This window comes from Schistocerca piceifrons, chromosome X (assembly GCF_021461385.2).
Source record: "Schistocerca piceifrons isolate TAMUIC-IGC-003096 chromosome X, iqSchPice1.1, whole genome shotgun sequence".
Classification (NCBI taxonomy): domain Eukaryota; kingdom Metazoa; phylum Arthropoda; class Insecta; order Orthoptera; family Acrididae; genus Schistocerca; species Schistocerca piceifrons.
The window spans coordinates 311,514,094-311,533,798 of record NC_060149.1 but is presented as its reverse complement, the minus strand read 5'-3'; the positions used below and the strand labels follow the sequence as shown (position 1 = coordinate 311,533,798).

The following is a 19,705-nucleotide window of genomic DNA, read 5'->3' as shown; positions in this document are numbered from 1 at the left end:
AGAAATTGCTCTGTCATGTATGTCATTCTGTCTGTGATCTCTACGTTCCAGCTATGTATAAAAAAGGTGGAAGAAAACAATAAATAAAGTACATCAAACAGTGTTTGAGTTTAAAATCATCTTCGTATTAATTTCATTTACGTGTTATGATTTTTATATATATACTGAGTTGCGGTATCTAAGGACACAAAGCGAAAATCGTATTGACAACATTACAACATTCAAGTCAGTTTTAATAACCAATATTTTAAGAAAGTCACATTGACAAACATGTAGGAACATCTTTCAGTCAATCATATAATGTGAGTCCTGATCGTCATATCTTACAAATGCAAATAGTTTGATTTGCAGGAAGGCAACTTAGGAGCGATTGTTTGAATAAATTTACGTGTGTGTTTTTTTAACGTAGTCGTACAAATAAATTTTTTCCTTTCAGTAAAGTTGTAACATTTTTCTCGACAGTGTAGGTTTCGTGGCTTATGTGCATTTTGTGATTGTGTTTTGAGGAGTTTCGAATTCCATTCCTGTCGAAGCATAGAGCTATTTGAATTTGTATGTTGACGGAGTGACTCAGAATGGTTGAATTATTCAAGTGAGTGCTGTGGTTTGTTTGTCAAGTGGGTGTGCAATACGAACCGTTGATTGTGAGTGGAAAATTGATCAGACTATAAAATACTTTTTGGGACAATTAGTTTTCCACTGTTCGTGATGGCAAGATAATCCCTTTGCATTTACAATTTCCAAAGAACATAGTTGTTGTTTTGGTGGTCATTTGTCTCCGAGTGTCGGAAACCGGGCGGAGTCTTAAAGCAACAAGTGCCAAAAAGTTTGAAACGATGGGCTGTAATATAAGCAGTCCTGCAGGAGACAAGGAAGCTGCCGAAAGATCGAAGAAAATTGACAAAGATTTACGCGCAGATGGAGAGCGAGCGGCGAAGGAAGTTAAATTATTGTTGCTGGGTAACTTGTTAACACTGGAATTTTATTCATATTTTCACAGTGTACTTTTTGATATATTTTTTACTTAATATTTTGTTAATAAATGACTTAGTAATGGTGGACAGTGTCATAAGCTGCTCTGTAACGTGTTTATCGATTTTACTAGCTTTGTGTAGGAGACTTAAGCAGTCAATTTGTTGTTAAGTGTAGGCGTTATTAATGTGATAGAATTGTTAAGTACGCAAGTTTTTCGACTTTCGGTGGATGACATATGATTTACTGAGTGATAGCGAGTAGTGTAATATTCATTAAGAGTGTGGCAAATACTATTTTGTGCCAAGCAAGAAACAATTTAAGTAACATCACAATGGAAAATACTTTACAACCTGTATATTGACAAGAATGTAAAATGAAAATTAGATTTCGGCTCTTGTGTTTTTTATTTAAATAACGTTTGACTGTCGTCGTCGTCATCTTTGTTATTGTGGCACCCTATAAGGTTAATATGATGTGTACATGGTCACACTATTTGTAGGCAACCGTCGAAATTTCTAGTTATATTAACTGCAGCCCCATAGAGTGTTTGCTTCAGTTGTTCTCAGTAGGCAAGTTTGTAAACAACACTGGCATTTGTAAACAGAAGGGGAACAGGGAGTGGGTTTAGGTGCATGGTAGTAGAAAGGTGATAATTTGGTTGTGAATGCCCAATAAAGGTTGCGGCAACAGATTGACCTGTAACATAATGTATTGTTTTCGTTCATACCCTATTGGCGAAAACTGCAAGCTAAATTTAAAACACATATATTAGGTAGTGTGCAAAGTTCCAACAAGTATTTTCATGCATATTATGCATATAAATTGTACATAAAGTATGAAAACTTCGAAAGGGGGTGGTGCCCTCTACTTAGCTTGTACCCATTGCAGATTGTAAGTGTTTGTGGAAATACTTGTGTGTGCTTAAAATAAATCTAGACTTCACACCTCTGTATATTCACTTGTCAGCGTAACACGGAGTTCAACAGCACATCTAACGAAAGATGTTGGTGCTTAATTAAAATGTATTTCCATCCAGATGTATATAGTTCTTGTTAATTGATACTGCTGCAGTGAGCTCTTTTGTGTCTTACAATTATTATGAATTGGGGAACATTTTTGTGAGAATGCAATTATGGGTAGTTTGCAGGTGTTGAGTCTAAGAGTTGCAAGAGAGCAGTTAGGGTAGCATAGTAATGTTGAAAGTGCATGAGTGATATACAATAAACAAGTTGCCACAGTAATTGAGATTAGGATGCTTGTGTGTTTGCTAATGTAACAAGATTCATTTTATTTTCAGTTTGTGGAAACTGATGGCATACATTATATTTATACTACTAACTAATTTATTCATAAAACAAAGATGATGTGACTTACCATACGAAAGCGCTGGCAGATCGATAGAAACACAGACAGACACATACATACACACAAAATTCAAGCTTTCGCAACAGACTGTTGCCTCATCAGGAAAGAGGGAAGGAGAGGGAAAGACGAAAGGAAGTGGGTTTTAAGGGAGAGGGTAAGGAGTCATTCCAATCCCGGGAGCGGAAAGACTTACCTTGGGGGAAAAAAGGACAGGTATACACTCGCGCGCACACACATACATATCCATCCGCACATACACAAACACAAGCAAAAAAAATGTCAAGTGTCTGCTCGTGTCTGTGTATGTGCGGATGGATGTGTGTGTGTGTGTGTGTGTGTGTGTGTGTGTGTGTGTGTGTATACCTGTCCTTTTTTCCCCCAAGGTAAGTCCTTTCCGCTCCCGGGATTGGAATGACTCCTTACCCTCTCCCTTAAAACCCACATCCTTTCATCTTTCCCTCTCCTTCCCTCTTTCCTGACGAAGCAACCGTTGGTTGCGAAAGCTAGAATTTTGTGTGTATGTTTGTGTTTGTTTGTGTGTCTGTCGACCTGCCAGCACTTTCATTTGGTAAGTCACATCATCTTTGTTTTTAGATATATTTTTCCTACGTGGACTGTTTCCCTATATTATAATCATAACTAATTTATTCCTTTTATTTAGGTGCTGGTGAGTCAGGAAAAAGTACAATCGTGAAGCAGATGAAAATTATCCATGAGACAGGGTATTCTAAAGAAGAATGCGAGCAGTATCGCAGAGTTGTGTACAGCAACACTATTCAGAGTCTGATGGCAATTATACGCGCAATGGGACAGTTGCGCATAGATTTTGCCGAACCAGGAAGAGCAGTAAGTAGAATATTGTATGTTCTGGTAAGCACTGTTAATTGCTGCTGGGTATCTGTAGGCCCTATCCTTGTAAACATGGCTGTGATGCCTACATTTTGTTGTTAGATTTCCATATAATTAAAATCAAACATTTAGGCTTAATGTGAGTTATAATCGTGCAAGCCACAATCATTACCAATTTGTTGTTTATGCTTGTTGCTGCTTTTGTGGTGGTGGGGGGGGGGGGGGAGAGAGAGAGAGAGAGAGAGAGAGAGAGAGAGAGACACTATTAGCAGAAAGTTAATAGTTTGTTTGGAGAGACAAGATTTGTGTTTCATTGTCAGTGTTGTAATGCTTCTTTATCATATCTCCCCCCCCCCCCCCCCCCCCCCCCTCACACCCTTATTTTTGTTAAACACAACTGTATGGCTAATGAATCTGTCAGATTTTTGACTGAAGATATTAAGTCCCCTTTGTCCTTCGTTTCTGTCAGCTGTAGCAGCCATTTGAATGTATTTGGTATAGATACAATGGCTGGTGTCAGTTTTCTTTGTTACTTTTGTTTTTCTTTGATAACATCTTCAAGGAATGAATTGAGTGATACTTCAATGTTCACTGGACTTAGAATTAACCTGGATTTTTATGGTAAACTGCTAATGAGACTCCATTTCACTTTTTAGGATAATGCTCGTCAGTTTTTTACTTTGGCCAGTGCAGCCGAGGAAGGCGAACTGACACCAGACTTGGTAATATTGATGAAAAGGCTGTGGCAGGATGCTGGTGTGCAACAGTGTTTTGCTCGATCAAGAGAGTATCAGCTAAATGATTCTGCTGCATATTACCTAAATGCTTTGGATAGAATATCACTGCCCAATTATGTTCCCACGCAGCAAGATGTTCTCCGCACAAGGGTGAAAACTACTGGAATTGTAGAGACTCATTTCACTTTTAAAGGACTTCATTTCAAGTAAGATTTTATTATTTGATTTTTTGTGTGGTTGACCATCTGTGTGTGTGTGTGTGTGTGTGTGTGTGTGTGTGTGTGTGTGAGTGTGTGAGAGATCATGGAATTTTTCAGATCCATGACTGTGTAATTACATAGTTAGTAAAAATATTTAAAAAGCAAAGATTACTTCACAGAAACCTTCTGTGACATGAACATCTGTAATACAGTGTCCTTCAAATTACTTTTTTGAGTCTGTAAAATTAATTATTTCAACAAGTTTCAAATAACATCATGGATTACAACATGAGAAATAATACTGTGAAATTTCTCTTTAGAAAGGGAGGGCTGTTTAATATGTTGTGTGAAATATAACACATCTCCACTACAGTTAGACTGCCCCCCCCCCCCCCCCCCCCCCCCCCCCCACACCACACACACACACACACACACACACACACACACACACACACACACACACACCACACACCCCATGGCTTCTGCCCATTCGCAAATGGTAGATTCGTGGACTTTGTGCATTTACTTTTGACTACTGTCACTCTGTTTATCACCTGTGGTATTGTATTTTGCAGTAAAACTCTGTTTTGTTCTTCCAATGTATCTGTCTGGTCACTCTTTTCTGGGTTGTCACATTTTGTGAATGTATTATATATAGGGCATTATTTAGGTGTCTTAAAATTCTATGTGGAATTATACCTTCCCTGTACACTTTAATCCTTTGTGGGGTTTATTTGTAACTGTATTGACTCATTAAGAAGAAACTGCAATGGTCATTGAGTGAATACCAGATGGAAAAACTATTAGACTTCCTAAACATTGTACAGAAAATTGTGCAAAATTCAGATTTCATTTTCAGTAGGCTTCCAGCAAAACTGAAAGAAATTGGGGTGATAAACCCCATGTTTTCAAAGATACATTGATAGGTTTCCTTGTGGCACTCTCCTTCAATAAAGGTACTGATTGAAATGGCACAGTGGACTCACTTTCTGGAGGATGACGATTGAAATCTACACCCGGCCATCATGATTTATGTGTGATTACCTTAAATCATTTCAGTTAAGTGCGTGGATGGTTCCTTTTGAAAGCGAATGGTCTATTTTGTTCCCCATCTTCCATACAATCCAGGCTGCTATGACTGTTGACCTTGATGTCAATGGGACATTAAATCCTAATCCTTTCATCAGTAAAGGTTTAGATTGGGGCCAGTGGCATACTTACATGTTCCTTGTTGCAATGTTATCAGTGCTCACATTGAAGTATGCAAGGAACAAAAGGGCGTGTGTCAAGCTGCTGGTTCTGTGCAGGCAGACGAAGCATTTAGAAGCAAGAGATGAAGGAATATGGTCACATTATTATGTCATTATAGATGTGGAATCCAATATGTGTTCAGAAACAGCTGTTCCCAGTTCTCCCGTCAATCACCCCTTTGAAATCTCTCATATTTGGAAGAAACAGTCCAATATTTGTGACAACTGCCATTATAAATTTCATTGCTTCTCTCGGGAATACATTGTCAGTTGTTTCCGGACCTTTCATTGGTTAGGTAAAATTGTCATGCCATTGGCTACACACAACCGTTACATTGCCAAGTTATGAACAGTAGATGGATGCTGCTGTGACTGGTGCTGCTCCTCGTCCATACCTTAGACTCCTTTTTCTGTTCTGTGTAAGAGTTCCTCACAGATGTTGAAATATTTTTTTCTGTAACGTGTGTGTGTGTGTGTGTGTGTGTGTGTGTGTGTGTGTGTGTGGGCGCGCACCCAGAACATGTAAATATGCCTTAAGGCAGTGGTGTCCAACATGCATGTGGCCCAAGAAGTGAGCGTCTATCATGTGAATTGGTGTAAAAAAAAAACTGTAAATAAAGTTACAATAAACTGAATATTTTCAGTCTGAAACTCGTGCCACAGGATGCTGTTCTCTCATTGGTCCATCCCACTGTTTCTTTTCCATTATCAGTTATTGTTAGTAGTGTTCAGTATGTTATATGCGGCTCAGAGATACTTTTCTTCCAGTGTGGCACCCCTGCTTTAAGAGGAGACTATGGGTGGTTGGTGGTGGCCTCTTGTTTTATTAATTCTTTTGTCCTATTATTTATAAATTGTCTAATCTGCATTTTGTAAACTGATGACTCATTTCATGCCCAGTTTGCTTTGTCTCATGGTCCCACTGAATCTTATAAATAAACTAATATCAGTCACAAGAACTCTGATGACTTGGTGAATGAACATATCAGTAAGTGGTTTTTGACAAAGGTGTTTGGCTATAGTAGCCTGTTTGAAGATGAGCATATGCATGATTTGTTAATGATGGTATCAGGATTCTTGTGACTTTTGTATTATTTACATATTTACCACATGAGTCTGACCTACACCCAAAATTAATTGTGGAGTAATGAATTAAAGCAGTGCAGCTGTTGTTAAGCAATGGTGTTATCCTTCTCAAAATTTGTCAACTGTGCATCATAATATGAATAAATTGCTTCATTGCTGGTTATTCCTGTTCACTGTAAGTTCTTGAGTGGCTCCATACATTTTGGAAATTGGCATTGTTAATGATTTGCCAAAGTTGCAGTTGTTATGGATGGTAATATTTTCTCTTGTCATAAAAGTTTCATGCTGTAGGAGATGCCTACTGTGAAAAGTTTTCACATCTAAATGGTTTTCAGGTATGACATCATACCATGGATTCACCTTGGCACATTACCATACAGTAGATTGCATCAGTGAATGTCTGTGTATGTTGGTTGGTGTGGGTAGTGATAGCTGTTGAAAATGGGATATGTACACTTTTTCTTTCTATACTTGACTAATTAGCTGGGATCATTCTGTGTTCTGAGGCACAATAATTCAACTGCACGCTCAAATGCCATTGTCAGTTATGTGATCGAGGATTGCATGTATACAATGTGATCAGCTTTAGTAAATAACTTCCAGACATAGCTATAACAAATTTGAAACTTGGCTGTGGTTTATAACACAAGCTCACAGGATATATCCCTATGGCAGTAAAAATAATTTTTTGGTGCACAGTCTATAGCTGAAATTCCCATGAACTATCCATTAACTGCACCCAAACTCTTCTTCTTCTTCTTCTTCACTTCACTTCAATTCAATTATTAGGCTTTTGCCTGTTATGGTGCCCATCTCTTTCTTGCCCTTCCCAAACTGCTTTAGGCCTACCATAATATAATTTCTGACTTTGTGAGGTAGTCTGCCACTCTTCATTCTACTAATATGTTCACTCCATTTTCTCCTGTTGTTTTTCTCATGTCACATTTATGTGTTCCACAACCAAAAAATTACATTTCAGGCAGATGTTGACATTTGGCGATGCTACGTCAATGTGTCATTGCTCCCTTAATTTCAAGAAAGCAAGTTAAAGATATGGAAGTGGTCATAGTAACGAGGGAGCATTTTATGTCCCACCTTAAATCTGAATAATCTGTGAAGAATATTGAATGGTTTGTTTGTTTTCAAAAATACATCACCTCGTTTCTTGCCATTTATTTGTTACCTATAACTGTCCTCCCATTGTCCATACGGTACAGATATCTACTAGGTGGCTATAATTAAACTTTCCCAATTTAACATGCTGTAACACAGAAACTAAGTATCGTAAGAGTACTGCACTTGATAGCATTAATGTCAAGGACATGGGTAAGAGAAATAATGCAGAATCAATTCAATCGAAACACTTTCAATGTGCTGCTGTGGTACATTACATACTGGCACGATTACTGCTACAAAAGGGGCTCAATATGGCACCCATCAGAGTCCAGAAGAGCCTGAAAGTGCAGGATTGCATTCTGCACAGCAGAATGAAGCATGTACGTAGGTGTGCTGGCTAGCTATCTTGATATGCTGTGCTTCAGATCAGCATGTTTGAATGTTTCCCTAGTAAACACTGCCCTTCAGGTAGCCCCACAACCAGAAATCACGGGGAGTGAGATCAGGTGATTGTGCCGGTCAAGCATTCACGACCGATGTGCAGTGGGGCCCCATCTTGAATGAAAACTGAGTGCAATGCGTTTCTCTCCTGTAGGGCAGGTATGACATGCTGGCGAAGCATATCTCAGTAGCGCTGGCCAGGCATGCTGCACACCCTTGGTCCTTGAGCACCAACTGGTTCAAAAAAGAATGGACCAATGATGAATGTAGCTATGAAGCCACACCATATGGCATATGGTGGCACGTTCACCATACAGAACAACTTCATGCGCAGCGACTGGCGGTGAAGATCCCCCCCCTCCCCACTCAGCAACTCTGTGTGTTTACCGCACCCATCAGAGAAAAATGAGCTTCATCTGTCCATAGGATGGTCCAGGGCCAGCCCTCATCAACTTCAATCCTTGCAAGAAAATTCAGAGTGAAGTCAACACGTTGTTATGCATCCTACGGTGCAAGCAGTTGCACAATATGTATCTTGTATAGATACCATTTGAGAATGGTTTGAAGCACCTTCCATACAGTGTACCACTGGATGTTCAACTCTCGTGACACAGCACAAGCACTGCCTGACAATTGGGCATTGCACGCACCATTGTCTGTCATAGCAACAGCGATTTCATCAACCACTTGTTGTGCAACCGGTCATCAGCCTCTTTCCAGAGTGACGACCAGTTCTCCAGTTGATTCGAACTTCATCATACTCCGCACAGAAGGTGGAGAAAGAGGACCCTTCGGTAATCCATTCAGCCGGCGATATTCTCAAAGTGCAGCTGCAGCATTACTGTTGTTTTGGTAATAGAGCTTCGCCAATAACGCTCATTCCTTTTGTCCAGGCTCATGTTGACACTTCAACAAGTGCACTGCTACTGGTCAGGTGTGAGACACTGAATCACGATGACTGATCATATGATTTTGAAACACATCCTTGTTGGTTTTTGAACATTTGTGAACATATTCTAAGTTCATTTTTGAATGCGTGCGTAGTCTATGTCATGTCTCTGCGAGGAGAATCCCCGTCACATCTTGAAATAAACTTTCCTGCAGACAGAAGGGGAAGGGGCTGTATGAGCTGAGCGTAATAAAGCCGAACTGGTGAATGTCAATCGCTTTTTGTTTATGTGATTGACGGGGTTTTTGAATGATCAGCATTGTTATAGTAGTTACCAGCGAAAACCGTAGATTCAGACTATTAGAGTGAAAATAAACTACCAACAGGTAAGAAAGATTACATATTGTCTTCTCGGTGTATCCAAGAAAATGAAATTTTGATAGAAATTTTTTGGTCAGACCGCTACACGAGTAACGGCTAGTTGTACAAACCCCGGTAGCAGCCACCTAAGTTCTATTCTGGGAGTAGCGCAGAAAATGCCTAAGCAGTTGATTGTGGCAGGGTTAGTGAAATTAACCAGAGAATAAGCTTTGACACGGGCAGGAATAGTTACAGAATTAGTGATGAAAAGATTGATTGTTAGAACGAGGAAGGAGAAGAAATGGGGACATCACACAAATTATGGAAGAATATGACGGTTCTAAATTCATATAAAAATTTCATAGTACTACTTTTTGACCTCATGCTTGAGAAGCTGGAGCGTATGAACAAAATGTGAAACTATTTCCGAACATAAAGCTTTTTGCTTGTAGTAGGCCTAATAGGCATTTGATAGTGGTACTTCCTGAATTATATTCTGTCGTGTTAAAAAACAAAAAAAAAAAGTGACCATTTGTGCTAAAACAGTCTGTTTATTTGGCGTGTGTTACAATTGCTGCAATATTAGACAGACCTATTTCGTTTTATCTAGCAGACAGTGACAAAATACATGTAATCAGATCGAGAAACCACACCAGTTATAGGTACTGTTTGTATTAACAGCTTTTTCAGTATTAAACAATGACATTTCGTTTTTTCATATGGCAAAAATGTTTGATGAATTTTGAGGTAATAGATCCTTTTGCAGAAAGGAAATGACACCATGTAAAGCTGTAGCAAGGTTAGAGAGGAAGAAAAATGCTAGGACTTTAAGATTGAAGAAATGTGTACTGTATGTTACACACACACACACACACACACACACACACACACACACACACACAAAACAAGTTATTAGCTAATAGGCAATAAAGACTGCAAATTTTCTGAAGAGTACTTGTTCTCTGGGTTACAAATAATTCCATCCAATATTAATTGCGAGGGTTATATATATGAGAGACCACAGGACATTTTAATTTCCACTGTCCTGAATATAGTTTGATGGCATCCATTACAAAATCTTACACGTCTGAATTCCACAGAGCGAAATACAATGATGTGCAATAGAAGAATGCTGTGTGAAGAGGTGTGGCACTGCACTTTGGTGCACTGGACCAAATAACATGTCTAACATTTCCTCGAACACATGTTTTATATATTAGACTCTTCAGAAAGATGTGCACTACAAAATGAACATATTTTTGAAAAGTCAATTTTTTTAAATTTTTGGCGTCCTACCACAAACGCTCGAGGGAGGAAGGGGGGGGGGGGTGCAAACAACTATTTAGTATTTCCACGGTTCGGAAATAACGTTGATCCAGTGCTGATGCATAGAGCAGTCTGCGTTGGAGAGGGAAGGTGGGTAGTCTCTATGTGACGTGCTTATGTTGCTCTCATGTCAAATGAAAACAAAATGGATTTCTGTGGCCGGGAGCTATCAAGTGAATTAAAATACATTCACGTAATTACGGAAGGCTAAAATATGTTATTAGTTTCAGATTTTATTTTCACCTTTCTGACAGTCAAGCATTAAGTGCCTTGCAGAACAATGAAGTTATTTTTGTTGGTTTGCTAAAGAAATTTGGCTTTTATTAATCTTTTCCGCTGAGTTACTCAATTTATTTGAAACAAAGTGTTTAATTCCACACTGTTGGCTAGTTTCAGCTGTTTGCTGCATTTCAAAATTGCATCTTTTCATCTTCTAGCACACATGGCATTATGCCATAATAAAGAACCAAACATGAGAATACAGTACTGGTTCTCCAAGAAAATTTACATCCAAATCTGGACATGCAAATGTGCACTGTAAGTCGAATTATGCATTTTAGTATGGTTCACGAAATTCTGATGCTCTTGGGGTATCCTCTGATGTCTTGTTTCTTTTATGACATAATGTAAAATCTTTTAATGTTTTAGACATACAAGCATACAGGCTTCCTGCGCCTTCGTAGCTGCGTAAGCGCAGTGACGCCTGTTACCTGGCGCTCTATGGCAACTGCTGAAACGAACCTATTTCTAACAAGTCACAGGATAATACTGCAAATGTTTGTTTGAAAAGTGTTACTTTCAAAGTAAATTTCGTTTTATGCAAGCTGAACTATGTGTGAGAATGTACAATGAATTTCTTAAATCACAGAGCATTTACCTCTCATTTAAAAAGCAACTCTTTGAGGATGACAATTTAGAAAAATTTTCAGCCCAGAAGATCAGACATTTATGTTATTGTTAAAAATTTTACTGTCACATTTGTGTGATGTATCTTAAAGTGTAACATGCACAAAAAAGATCAATATTATATGCGAAAGCTTAGCTTCTCTTGCAGCTTATTAATCATGGAGACCAATATTATATGTGAAAGCTTTTCTTTTAGCAACACCATGTAAGTTAATTTAAACCATTAACTTTTCCAATGTGTGTATACATGCTACTTAACAGTGATATTGCTATTGTGTCCTATGCTCTTGAGTATCCGCTGTCATCAGCTGGTGAGATCACGTGACATGAGCTATGACTGACTTACAAAAGTGTATCGCAATCTTGATTTCAATGCTTTGAAAAGTAACATGTGGTGTTTGGTGGAATTCAAGTAATACAAAAATATGCAGCGTACATGTTGCTGCACATCAAAGATCTTTCCAAAATGTGTTTTTCGATAAGTTTTACTGATCCGAAGAAGAGTATACTGTCACTTAACACGGAAAAAGTGTATTTTGACCCGGGAGAAAATGTTTTTGTTTAAGCGGTAAATCCAGGATTTTTTTCTGCGTATACACCCTGTACTATTACAGAGAATTTCAGCTTTAAATGGTTGTTCATATTGTTGGTTGTGTGTTGTAGGCTTCAGTTTTAGCAGGTAGTAAGTAGATGCTTTCTGCACAGCTGAATGTACTTTGTAACCTCTTGTATTGAATTCTATTTATGGATATTAAGAAATAATGTTAGTACATGCTTAAATATTTGCTTCTTTTCTATGTACCAAGGATGTTTGATGTTGGTGGTCAGAGATCTGAAAGGAAAAAATGGATTCATTGCTTTGAGGGTGTCACAGCCATAATATTTTGTGTTGCATTGTCAGGTAAGAATCTTTTTTCTTATTCAAGTGCTTATTGAGATTGTTTTGTGTATTCTATGTAGTAGTTACAGTGCATTTTAAAGTGACTTGAGTTTTCGTGTTCCTAGGTTACGATCTTGTGCTAGCCGAAGATGAAGAAATGAATAGAATGATAGAATCAATGAAGTTATTTGACTCAATCTGTAATAGCAAATGGTTCGTCGAAACTTCGATAATTCTTTTTCTTAATAAAAAGGATTTGTTTGAAGAAAAGATTGTCAAAAGTCCACTAACCATATGTTTCCCAGAGTACACAGGTAATAATTTAAACATTTAATCTACTTTTGATACATACTGTTCTGTGTGTAGTTTCAGGAACCAGAAAGGGGTAGGGACTTGTTTTTGTAGGGGTGGATTTGGATGTGTGGGGACAGACATACAAAGGTGATTAATTGTTCTGTGGTTGACCACGGCTTTGGTATAGAACAGAGAAATTTCAATGATGGGTGGGTAGGTAGGTAGGTTGGTATACTGTTAGATATTTTTTAACTATTTTGTCCGTGTTACTTGTGTAATCAGAATAAATAAGATAATCATCTGAAGGGTACTGATGTAAAAATATGAGTAACTGAGTTTCTATTTTTCTGTCTGACCATATTTATATACATTGGTAAGCATTTAAGTACAGAGTTGTACACTTTTAAGTAGATAAAGCAGTTTCTATGTTTAATCGGGCCAGTATTAACCCTTACTGTGATGAAACTGCATTTTAATGTTTGTTTGCAGTGTTTAACACTTGCTACACATGAGAAACTTGCTTCTCACTAAACACCTCAAATTTAACAAAATATTGAAAAAAAGTTTTGGAGGGAGTGTTTATTATGAATATTCTTCCTTTTTGTGTGTGTTAAATTAGTGATGTTTATTACAGTGTTTGGAAAATGAAAGGAACAGTTTTTTCATAAAACAGAAAAATGCCGAAGTTAGAGTATTTTATGAATTCTGTTCCACGTCTTAATAAGCTATAGTAAATTGATCATTTTTGTCATAGATATACTCACCATTTCCTTATTGGTAAAAGTGTTTTGTGGGCCCATATATTCTGAGTCTGTGACATGAAGAATAAGCTTTGTTGTTGTTTGTGACACTGAAGATGATAGGCAGATTCTGTACAACCTGACAAAACAAAGGGACTTGTTTTGTACTTTGTGGCACATTTTGTATCATAATATACCAGACAGAGTTTATCTCTTTTGAGAGGTTAAAGAACCTGGTGAAATATGTGTATCTCATGTTGTTTGTTAGTTTCTGTGACAACCCAAGAAAGATAATTTAGTCATGTGTACTGCGACTGGAAAGGAAGGACTATAATTACTGACTAGGCTGTGAAAACTATCTTGCAAGGATCTTTATGAAAGGCTTGGTTCTGTTGTGATTTGGATTTTTCATAGTTTTCCTAAGTCACAACAGCAATAAAACCAGGATAGTATGGCTCAAACAGTGTTTACATACATTTTAATTGTTTACATAGAACAGAAATTAGCTCAGTGCAAATAAAGATGGCGTCATAGTTCTAAAAATGCTCTGTGTATTAAGGGGTGATAGCTTATAAAGTATCCCTGGAATAAAGAAAATATAGTTGAAAATTATGAACATTGTAAAGTACTTGGTTGCCACTCACCTGATATTATTAAATCTATGCTAATCAAATGGCATTGGATATCTACCATATAGAGTTTATAAAATGTTTTGGAAGCCAGCTGAGGTTCGAATATGTTTGTGACCTTTTGGATTTTATGATTCAGATAACATTTGTGTACTTGTAAGGCTTTTTTTTCAGTCATTGTAAATCCCTCACATAATGTTAAAGGTGAAATTGGTATTTAAAGGGTGTAGTGGTAAGTTAACGTCACCCAGTGTAGGAGACAGGTCACTCGTTAGTGCTAATTGTATAGGGCTTTTGCAGAATCTGGCCTCCTTTATGGTTACACAGTGTATGTGTTTGCAGTTCAGTGTGAGAGATTTGGGCTGGACACAAGAGCATTTAGGACCAGCCCCATCTCTTTCCTCTGTTCTGAGGATTGGGAGCTGCCACATTTCTTCAGGTAGCAACTCTTCATGGTATGGCAAGCATACTGAATTTATTCTCTATGCCATCACCTTCACACTATACTATTTGTTCAAGACCTAATGAAACACCATGTTAGTAGCTATCTGCAAGCAGTGAGGCCTTTCATTGGTCATGCAAACAGCTAACATTCAAAAAGTGATTTTTCAAGTATTAAAATGTTATGCATAATTTGTAGCAAATTAACGCTTTTCCATATTAAGAGCACCAGGTTATCTGGCATATGAAAATTTGGAAAAAGAAGTAAGTGTCTAGTTGTTAAATTTTACTTCTACAATATTTTACGCAAGAACTGCAATGTCATTGCAAACATACACTAATTGTTCAGATCAGGAGATCACTCTTAGCTACTCATTTCTCAGCATGCATTAATGATTTGTCACACAAATTCACAAGGTACAGGACATAACTGTTTGTAATCATGAATGTGCTGCACCTGTTCAGGAGTTACACTGATGAACCCAATAGAGAAGAAATGATCTTGAAGATGTCAAAATTACTTGTGCTACAAAAGCAAGGGAAACAAGCAACAGTCTGCTGCTGTGCAGGGCACATTAGAGTCTGGGAAATAAGGAAGCTGATGTAGCTGCTGAGGGAGCCTTTAGGGGCCCACTGTGGAAAAGTATTGTCACAGTGCTTCGGTGTTGCATGAGAATGTCACATGGAGATAAGAGTATGGGTGGAAGTGGTGATTATTGATTGATTGATTGATTGATTGATTGATTGACTTTTATTGTTGTAGAGACCTCAGAGATCATTTGAGGCATTACAAAAGTCAATATTACACAATATAAATGTTACACAAATAATTACAAAAACAAGAAAAAATTACACAATATAAATATTACACAAATAATTATGGTACCTTCACACAAATACAAAACAGAGAAACTTCTGGTACAAATTGATATTGCATAGTAAATTTAGCCAATTACAGACTTACTCATATATAGAAGCATATAAAAACTGATCACAAAGTGTAGTCATGCCATATTCTTTGCCTCCCTTAAAAATTCATCAGTTTCATAAATGCTGCAGTCAGAAATGTGGTGAAGTGACACCTTCAGAAATAAACTGTGGTGAGAGGACCCAATTTCCTGTGATGCCTATGTTGTATGTGTTTGAGTAAACCACATTTTAATGGAGTGTACTCTTTTATGGCAAGAGGACAGTAGTAAGAGGGGATCATCCAAACATTTTAGCTCACAATGAAAAGAGTATGACACATATTTTACAATTGTAGGTATCGTCTGATTGCCAGATTCTAGGTTGGAGATTCTAGTGTGTTGCAGGGTGGCTAGCTTCGCGCGCACATACCTGCAAGCAATGTATTTTGTGCAAAATTTTAATTTTTCTAACCACACACCTGTATTTCTGTTGAGTGTCCTTGATCATTATTATTTCCTAAATGCAGCCAACCTGATATTTCTGCTTTCTTTCAACTTTATATATATATATATATATATATATATAATTTTGCTTGTAACATGCTAAGAGTGTTTGTTTCTTCTAGTTCTCAGTTTTTGGGATTTTTGTGAGTTCACAATAAAGCTTCTTAAGTAATGTTAAATGGTGCCATTCTTTCTTTTATTCACTTATGATAAAAATATTAGAATCATGGCATATTTTTGTTAAATGATAAGAGTTCTTACATTCAGGCCCACTACCTTTTTCACACCTTGCTTTAGAATCAGTGACAAACATGTTGCACATTTTTAGTTTGATGTGTAAAAATGAATGAAGTGAGTTTTTGGTTTATCGTAGGCATTATTAACTATACATCATAGAAACACTTGCTCATATAAGATGTGATTTTCCATACAAAATCACATGTTAATTATTTTCAAAAGTAGCAGTTCATTAATTTCAGACATCAGGCGGACATATTTAAGGTAACATGAAATACTTTGGTTACTGGTAGATGAAAATTTGAATTAGACAGTCTCATAAAATTGTTCAAAAGTGCAGTTTGAAATGTATAGATGTCCCTGTTTTTCATCTTCATAAATAATTACATAATTTTTACATTTTTCATCTTCATAAATAAGTTTCGCATTTTTTGTTTAGAAAAGTTGATATACTATTAATTTTGTCAATGATTATGTGTGATCATATTTTCTAATTTGAAGCACTATGGAATTTGGCTTTTACAATTTTGTCAGTGGTTATTTCCCACAGCTCACATAATTTCACAGCATCCATTGTCCTCCCCCTTGAATAGTAATTAGTGTGGTTCAGCCCCAACTTAACTCTTCCTTATTCATTGTTAATATTACAGTATTAGCAGTTTGTAATGTTTAGGTGACTATTTGGGCAGTAGTTCGCTATTGTTAAAAACATTATCAGGAGCCTTGCTATTTAAAATAGTTACCCTGTCCAAATCTGGACAGTCTTTAAGTTTACGAACCTCACAAAAAGTTTTGATAATTTTGTTACTATCCAGGTGGTTCCCATATTGTGATAGGAAACTTTCCAAGGAAGAATATGCAAATAATTCTCATGAAAGTGTTCATAGTTGAGAGTACGGAAATCTCAGAATGCTAAAACATTACAGTAAAGTGAGAAATGGATGTATTATCTTTCAACAGTGCAAAGATAGTCCTAATCACATACATACAATATAATGGCAAACTGAGTACTGGAGTGAAAAAATAAATAAAAAAACATACCATTAATATTTCAGAGACTAAGCCTGAGCATAGCTTGGGTCATAATATTGTGTTAAAAAGATTACACCCGAGTATAGGGTGGGCCACGATTTTCTCAATTTGGTGCCAGCCATCTGTCACTCTAAAAACTACCTGTCCCGTGATGGGTGGTGCCTTCTATTGTCAATTTCTAAATTATTTCAAAAGAAATATGAACGAACATAACAGCTGCGGTCACAAATTACTGAAACAATTTGATTACATTGATGAAATTTTGTGCATCTACTTGTTAGGTTTCCCATCTTGCTGTAATTCTGCTACAAATACGTCATGTTTGTTGATTAAGCAAGAAATTTTGGAAGCTCAAGGGGAAGAAATAGCTCAAAAACTCACTTCGCATTGTTTTCTTGGGAGGATGATTATACTTTGTCATCATTATTTTAAAATTTGTAATCGTTCAAAGAACGAAAATAAATATGAAAAATGAATCGTGAAGCTAGGTCATTTTTTAGTATGTATTGCTCTTGAAGATACATCAGTTACATATGTGTGAGTAACGTTTTAAATAACGGCATAAATGGCCAGTCTCCTAGGCCTGATATTCTTCTAAGTGGCCAGTCTCCAAAGTGTTCACACGGAATTATGAAACTGGAATTCAGTCATGAATGGTTTCCTACATAGTTGCAACACAATGCCTGATAGCAGCTGTGAAATAGCACCTTTTGTCATTCGTTGGATTTTGGATTTGTGTTTGCAGCATTTGTTATAAAATTGTTTGACTTTGAATCTATACATATATAAATGAAAGTCCCTCCCACTGCATTTTTGTCTGTCTGTATGTGAATGCTTCTCTTGGGAACTACTGTAGGGATTTTGATACAGTTTTCAATAATGAATAACACTAATGAGGAAGATTTCTGGGCACAAAAGATAGGTATAAGCTGTCCGACTGCAGTGCCAGGCCGGCATGAGCTGCCTCTACCGGGGTGTTGGCACAATCTGCTGCCAACTTGCTAATGACCTGCAATGCATGATATATCAGATATTAAGCTGATAAGAACAGACTTTTTGGTCGAGAGTTAATGTTTGAGGTGTGAAGGGAAATGTGTGAAAAGGTGACTCAGAAATTGTAGCTTGTGCCAGGCAGGTGCTGGACTCTGGTGGCTGACAACTGGTTGCAGCTCACTCCAACGTGGTCAAACCAACCATGCTGTAGTAGCACTGCAGTTAGGTGGCAGGCAAGTGGCCATAACTCAAGCCAAACTGGCACTGCAGTCGGGTGAAACTGGTCTTGCAGTAACTAACAGCTCCCATTGTTGCCTTGAGATGTCATTCCAAGTGCCAATTAAATATGGAATAGGTAACGTTGTGCCTCCTGAGAACTTTCCTGAACTGCTTAAATTGTTGCAGTTATATGCAAGTGATATTAGTTTACCTAATGTTCTCTGAATTTTAATCGCAACTCCATACAAAATTACTACTACTCCAGACAAGTCATCTGGTCATAGACACTTATGTGCTACCCGTGCGAAACCATGGCAGGAATGTTATTAACATATATATCTTTTTTCAGGTTCTAATACATATGAAGAAGCAGCAGCATACATTCAGATGAAATTTGAAAATCTGAATAAAAGGAAAGACCAGAAAGAAATCTATACACATTTTACTTGCGCTACTGATACAAATAATATACAATTTGTTTTTGATGCTGTTACTGATGTCATCATTAAAAACAATCTCAAGGATTGTGGTTTGTTCTAGCTCATCTTTTTTGATAAGGTAAGAATATTTGGAAATAATATATTACCCTTTACAGTCTGAAATATCTTAAGTCATACACACATATATAAAATTTGAGCCTGTTCTATACTAATGTAGAATTTAATAATCAACTGCTCTCGCAATTTTGTACATCAGGTCGAAAGTATTGGGTTGAAATGAAAATAAATTATTATAGTTAAAATATTTACACTGTCCCCCCCCTCCCCCCCCCCCCACCCACACACACACACACACACACACACACACACACACACACACACACACACACACACACACACACTCTCTCTCTCTCTCTCTCTCTCTCTCTCTCTCTCTCTCTCTCTCTCTCTCTCTCTAGGGATTGATCGATGAGAGGATATGGAACAAAAAAGGTCTAATGAATGTATGTCTGAAATGAATGGTTTCCATGCTAGAGACCATTTATTCAATCATACATTGTTACAGAAACTGCTGTCTAATACGCACACTGTACCATGAAGCCACAGTTAAATATTTGTTGGAAATGGTTTGTGTGTGCCTCATCATGAGTGTATGTTCCATAGCATGTTCTGTTTAATGTGTTTACATCAGCCAGGCTCCATTCAAACAGTGTCAAAGGCAGCATGAATACACTGCTCCAGTATCTCCTTATTTGGAATGGGATCTGCATACACAGTACTTTTGAGAGGGGCCCATAACCAGAAATTGCATGGCTTGAGATCCTGTAAACGAGCAGGCCATGCAACTGTGTCCACGCGTTCATGGTGAAGTGGGCTGGAGCACCATCA

The 19,705-nt window shown here is 37.4% G+C and overlaps 1 protein-coding gene across 1 annotated transcript in view; it reads left to right on the top strand.

Annotated features, from left to right (window-relative positions):
* Positions 1 to 351: 351 nt before the first annotated feature.
* The window catches only part of LOC124721496 (guanine nucleotide-binding protein G(i) subunit alpha), a 37,887-nt gene continuing 18,533 nt past the window's right edge, over positions 352 to 19,705 (top strand). The window contains exons 1-6 of the mRNA XM_047246507.1: positions 352 to 960; positions 3,002 to 3,186; positions 3,846 to 4,132; positions 12,307 to 12,401; positions 12,506 to 12,694; positions 18,727 to 18,935. Of these exons, the coding sequence (XP_047102463.1) occupies positions 837 to 960; positions 3,002 to 3,186; positions 3,846 to 4,132; positions 12,307 to 12,401; positions 12,506 to 12,694; positions 18,727 to 18,917 (1,071 nt within the window). The 5' untranslated portion in view covers positions 352 to 836 and the 3' untranslated portion in view covers positions 18,918 to 18,935. The remainder of the gene's footprint in view (positions 961 to 3,001; positions 3,187 to 3,845; positions 4,133 to 12,306; positions 12,402 to 12,505; positions 12,695 to 18,726; positions 18,936 to 19,705) is intronic.